General features: G+C 34.6%; 2 protein-coding genes across 2 annotated transcripts; both read left to right on the top strand.

Annotated features, from left to right (window-relative positions):
• Nucleotides 1-174: 174 nt before the first annotated feature.
• LOC109193813 (heavy metal-associated isoprenylated plant protein 12-like) lies at nt 175-1169 on the top strand. The gene is made up of 2 exons (XM_019344637.1): nt 175-288; nt 634-1169. The coding sequence occupies exons 1-2, from the start codon at nt 283-285 to the stop codon at nt 1036-1038; spliced, it is 411 nt and encodes a 136-aa protein (XP_019200182.1). The 5' UTR covers nt 175-282; the 3' UTR covers nt 1039-1169.
• Nucleotides 1170-8583: 7414 nt separating this feature from the next.
• LOC109193937 (delta(1)-pyrroline-2-carboxylate reductase-like) lies at nt 8584-9614 on the top strand. Its single transcript, XM_019344764.1, has one exon. It carries the CDS (start codon nt 8632-8634, stop codon nt 9610-9612), a length of 981 nt encoding a protein of 326 aa, XP_019200309.1. The 5' UTR covers nt 8584-8631; the 3' UTR covers nt 9613-9614.

The following is a 9614-nucleotide window of genomic DNA, read 5'->3' as shown; positions in this document are numbered from 1 at the left end:
TGAGCCGTTGAGTCAAAACTAAAAACGCGTCTCCATCAAGTCCGTAACGCGAAGAAGAGCGATAACGGTACGGCATCAATCCATCCACGCTGCTGATTCTTGACTAGTAGCTTGACTCAAAGAGTTGACTTGTGACATCACTACCCATTTCCCACTATAAATCAAACCATAACTAACCACTCCAATCCACACTCCATTTTCTCACTCTTAATCTCCTCTTTCTTGGATCTCCAACTCTCTCATTACTAGCACACATCTCCAAGCTCCGCAGTTAACCCAGAAATGAAGGTCATCCTCCTCTCCCTTTCATCTCTCTTTCTTCTGTTTTTATCTTCTTTTCTTTAATTTCCCGTAAATCCACAACCATTATCTTAAGTTATACTTTAGTTAAATCCGTCTCTTCCCTTTAGTGTTCTTAGTTAATCAATTCAAACTAAAAAAATCAATAAATCAAGAGAAGTTAAAATTTGAAAGGCTAACTTTACGACCCACTTGGTTAGATTTATCCGGTTTTAATTTTATGTTTATAATATATGTTTTTTTTGTGTTAAGCACTCCACTAAACTCTGGGTTTAGCGCTGAAACATCATAGTATTCTGGGGTTGAATTTTGAGGTTTTGTTGATGATGACAGAAAGTGGTGCTGGAGCTGGACTTGGTGGATGAGAAGATCAAGTCAAAAGCCATGAAAAGGATCTCGAGCTTGGCGGGGGTTGAATCGATATCGATAGGGAAGGACAAGAAGATGACGGTGATCGGAGACGTAGATCCGGTGTCGGCGGTGGAGAAGCTGAGGAAACTGTGCAATCCGAGAATAGTGTCTGTGGGGCCGAAAGAAGCGGAGAAGAAGAAGGACGAGGGCGGGAAGAAGAAAGAAGATGAGAAGAAGAAAGAGGATAATAACGTGGTGGTTATGAAGGTTCCGGCGGCGGCGTATTATTACACGCCGCCGTATGATCACCAGTATTACCACTACCCACCGCCGTCTCCGTATTATCACAGCGTGGAAGAGGATCCGAGAAGCTGTGTTATTTGCTAAGCTAATTCTTCTTTGTCTTTTTTTTTTTTTTTTTTTTTTTTTGTTAATTACGTGTAGGATTTAATCTTTATATGTGACGTTGTTGTTGGCATGTAAGTGAATGAATGAATATTTTTAGTAATTTTTATGAACATAACTTCGTCATGATTTTTTATGTTATATATATTTTTTTTCCAAGCGGAGCCTACATAAAACTTGCATTTACAGGTATACATTTTCCATCTCTCTCATATTTTTTTTGCCAGCAAACAAAAATTTTGACAAAAAATGGGGGAAAAATTACTATTAGTTATGCTCTAAATATAGATGATAATGATTGTAAGTTTGAATTTATCATGATCAGAATTATTGGCAAGAATTGATTTAACAAGCACTAAATTAAAATCCAATTTGTGTTGTGCATTTATGGTCCCCAGATCGAAAAGAGTGGTACGTTCATGCATCATATGGGCTAATTAACGAGGGATGTAACCATGTATCAACCTTGTCAAATCCACTTGCGTTGAATTAATTAAGCTAATGGGACCATTAACCTGGCCTTTAAGTAATTAACTAATTAAACTTTCTTGGCATACGTAGTTAATTTGTTACTCGATCGTGGAGTAAATAAACAGTAAGCCTCGTACGTGTCTCACTGTTTCCTATGTAGTATTCCTACTTGACAAACCATTGACAAACTAGACATATCATGTTTCACACTAATAGAATAATACTCCGTATATAGTATGATCTCACCGAAGTAGTTCAAGAGGCAAATGAACTCTTTTGTGTGGGAGAATTTTAAGATAACTCAAGTTTGATTCCCTCAAGCCTAGTATTCATAATATTTTAAGTTTGACTTCTTGTAGAGCTGCATATTTGATCTATTTATTTTGAATTAGTCCATTATAGACAATTTAAATATATTTTTTTCTCTTTATAGTCTTTTGCCAATTCAATTAGAGTACCATGCACATTTTACTCAGAACACACTTAGAATATGTATGAGAAATAAGTCATCTACACATGCTTATATCACTAAAGAAACTTGTATGATGGCATGAATGACCTATGGTCTATTTCCAAAATGTGGATTATTATGAAAAGCAAATGGGACCATGAACTCTTGGCTAAACTTTCTAGGACGGCATATAGCCTAGGACTTTTATTTGTACTAGTGCTCGTTGTGGTTGCGTGTTTGATTTGCATAACGTTATTGTTCATATGTAGTATATGTCTTCTTCATCGTCAGTTTGACGTATTGTATTGAGGAACAGCTCTGATCTAATGATCAAATATAATCTTTGTCGTTTGTTCGTAGGGGTGGCTTCAATTCTATTTGTACAACAGGTTAGCCAGGCACTACTTGTCCTCTAATTCTATTTTAGAGATAATACCATCTGAGATCCTCCGAGTATAGTGATTTTGTTATGTTTAGTCCTAAACTTTCAAATTGAATTCGTGCATGTCCAAGTTAACTATCCATGTTGCTTTAAGTTTTGAAATTTAACCAGTCGAGGTCCATAAGGTCTTTGGTGTAAATATATTTTGTTAATTATAAATAAAAGAGTTTCCTATTAAAGTATATGTTTTAAATATTTTGCAAAAGAAGACTCATTAATATTGACTTTACTTTTCAATGACGTGGCATCTTCTCCTTCATCGTCAGTGTACAACATCTATACATCGGCGACGGTGCATCGAATATTAATCCTTAAAATTAATGTATAAATCATGCCAAGTTGAATATAAACTATAAAGAGACGTCTATATATGAGCAATATAATGATGTCAGACTCATCAAGTGGGAAAACAACTCTTCTCTCATAGTTATCATCAAGTCTTCAAGTCCCTTTCTCTTTAAAGGAAATGGACATTATAATAATTTGGTCAAGTTGGCAGCAGATTCTGGAGGGTAGAAGTTGGGAAAATAATTAAGTAAATATAGTCATGTGGTTAAGTCAAGATCTGAGATTTAATTGTCTCCTGTTGTTAGAACCTTGTTTGGATTAAATAATCTCTCCTGCTTGGACTGTAGTCTACTAACTATGTTAAAGAAATGAACTTCCTAAGAACTAATTAACTTCATTTGCACCGTTGGAATCACGTTACATTTGAATCTAATATAATTTGGCATTAAGAGAAAGACACAAAATGGAGTAGTATTGGTTTGATTGAGAGGACGATAAATAGTTGAACTTATGTAAAGGATCAATATTAAATGAACTTGAGAACGGGTACATAATTAAATGGTTGAAGGGAGTTGCTTGTAGTGATGAGCTTAAAACGCAAAAGTCAAAACCATCAAATGGCCAAAGAAATTGATAAATTAGTGTGTGGATCATAATAAAAAGTATATTTTTAATATATTAAAAATACATTATTCTTTTCAAAAAGAATATATTATTCGTGTATTGAATATACATTATACAAAATAATATATATTTTTTGAATATAATATACATTTAATATATTAAAAGTACATTATTTATATACTGAATGTACATTATTTAAAAGTATGGTTCACACGCTAATTGAAACAAGTTCAATTAGCCCTGTTCAATTAGCCCAAGAATGAACGGATTCAGCACCTTCTTATGGCCCAGTAAAAATATGGTTAGTTTAGCCTATTAAATGAGCTATGGCAAATTATTCTGTGGATTTGGGTCCACCTTGCAAGGTGGATTTAAGTCCAAAAATATATAATTTATATACTAAATGTTTACAATTTACATACTGAATGTTCATAATTTACCTATTAAATGTTTACAATTTACATACTGAATGTTCATAAATTATATATTGAATGTTCACAATTTTATAGATTAAATGTTCACAATTCAAATTGTGAACATTTAATATATAAAATTATGTATTTTCAATCGTTATGCGTTGGACCCGTGTCCAGCATGCATGCTGGACACGGGTAACAGTGTCGTTAGGCACTGTTATCTCCTTTTTTTTTTTTTTTTTTTAATAATAATTTCAGACCGCTTCGTTATAGGAGTATATGTTCATAATTTTATTACTATATGTTACTAACTGTACATTCATAACTCCATAACTGTACGTTCATAACTCTATAACTGTACATTCATAACTCCATAACTGTACATTCATAACTCCATAACTGTACATTCATAATTTTCGAAGCTCTATGTTCACAATTTTAGAGCTCTATGTTCATAATTTTATCACTATATGTTCATAATTGTAAGTTCATAATGTCAAAGCTCTTTGTTCATAATTCGATCAATAACTGTACATTCATAATTCCATAACTGTAGATTCATAATCTCATAACTGTAGATTCATAACTCCATAACTGTAGATTCATAACTCTATAACTGTACATTCATAACTCCATAACTGTACATTCATAATCTTCGAAGCTCTATATTCACAATTTTAAAGCTCCATGGTCATAATTTTATCACTATATGTTCATATTGTAAGTTCATAATGTTAGAGCTCTGTGTTCATAATTTCATAATTGCATAACTGTACATTCATAACGGCATAACTGTACATTCATAATCCAAAAAAAAATAATGCCGTTAACAGCAAAATGCGCGCATTTTTTTTTAACTAAATGACGCGTTTTTTTTGAAAAACGACATCGTTTTAGGCCCGCATCCACAATTCATTGTGGACACGGGTCCAGGGCATAATTTGCCGTGTATTTTGACCCGGGTCTAACTGACTATCAATGAGCTATTTAAACGGCCCAATTAAATGATTCCACCGTGTCCCAATACAAATATTCAAAGTATGAAGATCTGTTTGTTATTTTTTTAATATAATAATTATTGACTATTTTTTTTTTAAAGTGAAAAACAAGACAGAACAAAAGAAAGAAAAGAGAATTATCTAATCCTGTGAGAGTAGCACCCCGCGTCAGCCTTGATTAAGTCTTCAAGCCCCTTCGGTGCATCTTCAAGAATGATCTTGTCTCAATTGCCAGCTTGTCCCATATTAGCTAGTCAGTCTGTGCAACGATTTCTTTCTCTAAACATGTGATGAAATACAATATGTTGAAAATCTTGAAAATGGAAATGCACTCTATGATCAGATTGGATCTCAATTCACCTCTAGTGCCTGAATCCTTCATGATTTTAACCCCCACCTCCGCATCGAGCTCCACTACCACTCTCTCATAGCCTAGATCCGTTAGGAGCCGTAGACCCTTTCTTAGGTTATTGACTAGTTCTATGATTCCAATTATTTACTATATTTAAAGACTATATTTTCAATTAAGAGTTTATTTGGAAACTCAATAAGTGATTTTCGAAGGTCGTTATTTTATGCATTTTTCTGTATTTGGGTTGCAAAAAAACAAAACAAAACAAAACAAAAATGAAGTCAAAGAGAATATTCATTATGGTTAACTAAAAAAGACTCACACTTCGTCTGTAAATAGGACAATCCATGTGTTAGTTAGGGAAGCTTTGTTCATTGCCAATCGTAGGGAGTGAAGGATTGTGCCTCTATCGTCCATTCTTTCTATTCTTGCGATTGACCTTTAATTAATGAAGTTGTTTTATTCTCTAAAAAAAAACCACTCTGACCTACAAATTTTAAATTTTTAGTTGGAAGACATTTTTTATGTTTGACTGAAAGTTAAAAAACTACATTTTTTGTTTGGTCCATTTTTTTAAAAATGAGTGTATTATTTGTTATACAGTAATAATAATAATTAGTGGTATGGTGGCGATGATCAATCGCTAAAAAATGACATGGTCAATTTTATAAATATTAGTATAAGGTAATTAACTTAGGGATTCCATGCATGCATCTATTTCTTTAATGTAATAAAATTAATTAGACCAAACATTTTCTTTTTGCAAACTAGCACGGGTAACCCAATTGAACATAAGATTATTTGAACAAAAAGAAGCAGACAAGCAATGAAAACGAAGGCGATGACAAACCTATCCAAAAGTGAATTAACAAAACTTAGAATAATTCAACCAAAAGTAATATCTACTATCTAATATCATACAAACTGCAATAATAAGTATATAGATAATTGTTTTTAGAAAAAGTGCAAATTAAACATTAATTTTAATGTCAACTATAATAAACTTTTCATATATAATCTTGCATTGATATACTTTGAATTACTTATTTAAATACAAACATTGGACATTAAATCAATCGCGCAATGCGTGTGTAAAAAAATAGTAATAAGTGGTATGATGGTGTGATGGTTAGGGATGATTATAGTTCAGTTCGAACCGAGAAAAAATAAATTAAAAAAAAAAAAAAAGTGGCGGCTGCCAGGTAAGCCTGCCAAGCCTAAGTATATTAAAATCATTTATTCATTTTAATTAATCACAAGTTCAAACACATTGAAAAAGTCAAGTATATTATATATATAGTCAAATTTAATTCAAATCTCGTACCATTAATAAAAGTTTTAGTCTAAATACAAATCTAATTTTACATGTTAAATATTAACCTGCTTAAGTTTAGGTTTGAATAAGTAACAGGTTATGTCTTTGCGCTTGGGGCAATGACGCAGGTAGTGAGGTTTTAACCAAGGTCCGTCTATTGCTGGTTGAAAACTATTTCTGAATAAGTAGCAGTTTATCAAGTTGCATTAAATTCATTAATACAATAACATTATGAGAGAAGATAGAGACCATAAAATAAAGAATTCATAAAAATGTCAAGTTGCATCGTATAATTTATTTACTACGTTGATTAGAACAACGTCGAAAAAAAATTAATGTTAAAATGTTTTTTTTTTTTTTTTTTTTTTTTTTTTTTTTTTTTGTAGTAGTAGTAGTAGTCCCAAGAAATTTTAATTTTACCACTCAACAATTAATATTGGGCAATACAATACTCACATTCTCTCTATATTTTTTATATTATCATATATATACTCGTTATTTTAACAATTGTTTTGGCCAACCGTTGACAGGGCGTTGGGTTGGAGGGATTTTAAATTCCCTTCCCACTTAATTCCCACCTAATTCCAAAGACCATTAAATTCCGTAGTTTGGTTTGAGGGAATTGCAATTCCATGGAATTGCAATTCCCCCATTTTCATGGAATTAAAATCCCATGTCCCCCCCTGGTATTTTAATTCCTGGGAAAAAAAGATAGTGATGAGTCAACATTACCCCTTCCTTTTTTAACTTAAAATTAATGTCTAACAACAATAATGGACATTTTTGACTTTATACTACTTATTCCCTTTCAATTCCCATGTATACCAAACATTGGAATTGAAATTCCCAGTAATTCTATTCCTGTCAACCAAACACTGGAATTTAAATTCCCACTTTATTCCCAGTTTACAATTTCTTTCCCACATAATTCCCCCCCTCCAACCAAACGCCCTGTGAATGTCCAAAAGTAGTCATAAAATCAGCACCATGTTTGTCTTCTCTCTCATCTCTTTTATAGTTTTCAGATTAATTACTATATTTTCTCTTATAAGTAAGGAGCACTTGCCAACATTACTTATTATAGAAAATGTAATACTTTAATTTTGATAATAAATATAATACTTTTACATCAAAATGCAAAAGTATTACATTTTTTCTCAAACTTATTACATTTTCTCTTATAAGTGACATTCCGGATTATTATTACATTTGCGCATATAAATATGACATTTGCATGTTGATTCGACCTGACCCAACCTTATAACCCTTTTGGAATAAATATTTTTTGGATTTACTAACGGACCATATTTCACTTTGCATGCCCCAATAAAAATATTCTCAAAGTCAAGATAAGTTTTTGTTTTTTTTTTTTTTATTTTTGTTTTTCAATTATTGACTATTTATATGATTTCAATTAATAACTATTTCCAATTAAATGATTCCACTGTGTCCCAATAAAAATATTATCCAAGTCAAGGTTAGTTTGCCTGGTCATTTTTTTTTTTTTTTTTTTTGAGTAAATACCCACAATGGTCCCTCGACTATAGCTAAATTTACAAATTGGTCCTTGACTTTCAATTTCAACCAATTAAGTTCTTAACTTTGTAATTTTAACACGATTTGGTCCTCCATCTATTTGACCGTGATCGACGATCTCCAGAAGAACCTTCAGCTCTCGTCGGAGTACGTGGAGGCGTCCAGATGACGTTGCACTGGTTCGGAAACACGTCGTCTTCTTCGCTCTGGTACGAACTCAACTACATTGAATTTAAAGGGAGGATGTAGAAAGGCGACCGGATTTGGTAGATTGCTTTCGGCAGTAGAGTCAAATGTAACAGTGCGGTCTTAAAATACAACCAGAACCTTAAAAAACCAACGATGGACCATGAAATTACATATATATCCTCAAAAATCACAATCAACAAACGATCAAATAGACAGAGAACCATATTGTGTTAAAATTACAAAGTTAAGGACTTAATTGGTTGAAATTGAAATACGAGGATCAATTTGTGAATTTAACTATAGTCGAGGGATCAATTTGAGAATTTACTCTTTTTTTTTACCCAATTATTGACTATTTATATGATGAGCTACTCAACTAACTACAAGCCTATAAAAATTACTCCATATCAAGCAGTGCCTAACCAGTTACCACCGTGACCGCCCAGTATTTGCCCGCAACAAAGTAGTGATCATTAATCAAAAAGCCCTCATAATGGCGGCGCCACCTTCAGTCTTCATCTCCACCGCCACTATCCGCCCTCTCCTCACCCACGCCTCCCTCATCCGCCACCTGCACTCCACCCTCTCCGCCGACATCCAATCCCCCGTCCGCCACTGCCACGAGACCAGCCCTTCGTCCGCCATCCTCCTCATGCCGTCCTGGTCTCTCTCCCCTTCCCTCCCCTACGTCGGCGTCAAGCTAGTCACTTTCCACCCCAACAACTCCGCCGTAAACCTCCCAGGAGTTCACGCAAGTTACGCGCTCTTCAGCTCCCTCACCGGCCAAACCTTAGCCACCATGGACGCCACCGAGCTCACCCTTTACCGCACTTCCTGCATCTCAGCTTTAGCTTCAAAATTCTTGTCGAGGGAAAACTCAGAAACCCTAGTGATGATCGGGGCTGGTGCTTTAGCCCCGCATTTGATCAGGGCCCACCTGGCTGTCCGGCCAGGGTTGAAGAGAGTGATAGTCTGGAACAGAACTGTTGGAAAGGCACAATCTTTGGTTGAAAAGTTGCAAAAAACGAGCGGATTTGAGGGGGTGATTCTGGAGAGCAATGGGAGTTTGGAGGAGGCGGTGGGGTTGGGAGATATAGTGAGCTGTGCTACAAACTCAGAGACGCCATTGGTGAAGGGGGGAGAAATGAAGGAAGGAGCACATTTGGATATGGTGGGATCCTTCAAGCCCTCTATGATGGAGTGCGACGACGAGGCGATGAGGAAGGGGAGAGTGTTTATAGATAACGAGGCGGCTTTGGTTGAATCTGGGGAGATAGTGGGAGCATTTGAGAGAGGTGTGATGACAAGAGATGATATAGCAGGAGATTTGGTGGAGTTGATAAAGGGAGAAAAGAGTGGGAGGAAGAGCCAAGAAGAAACCACTGTGTTCAAATCAGTTGGATCTGCTGCTGTGGATCTTCTCACTGCTCAGATGGTTTATGAAACCTGCATGGAAAGTCAAGTTCATGGATGAAC

The sequence above is a fragment of the Ipomoea nil genome, unplaced genomic scaffold (genome assembly GCF_001879475.1).
Source record: "Ipomoea nil cultivar Tokyo-kokei standard unplaced genomic scaffold, Asagao_1.1 scaffold1932, whole genome shotgun sequence".
Taxonomy (NCBI): domain Eukaryota; kingdom Viridiplantae; phylum Streptophyta; class Magnoliopsida; order Solanales; family Convolvulaceae; genus Ipomoea; species Ipomoea nil.
This window is presented reverse-complemented; position numbering and strand designations above follow the sequence as displayed.

Coding starts and splice junctions, on each gene's coding strand:
- LOC109193937 (XM_019344764.1), top strand. CDS start 8,632: ATGGCGGCGCCACCTTCAGTCTTCATCTCCACCGCCACTATCCGCCCT.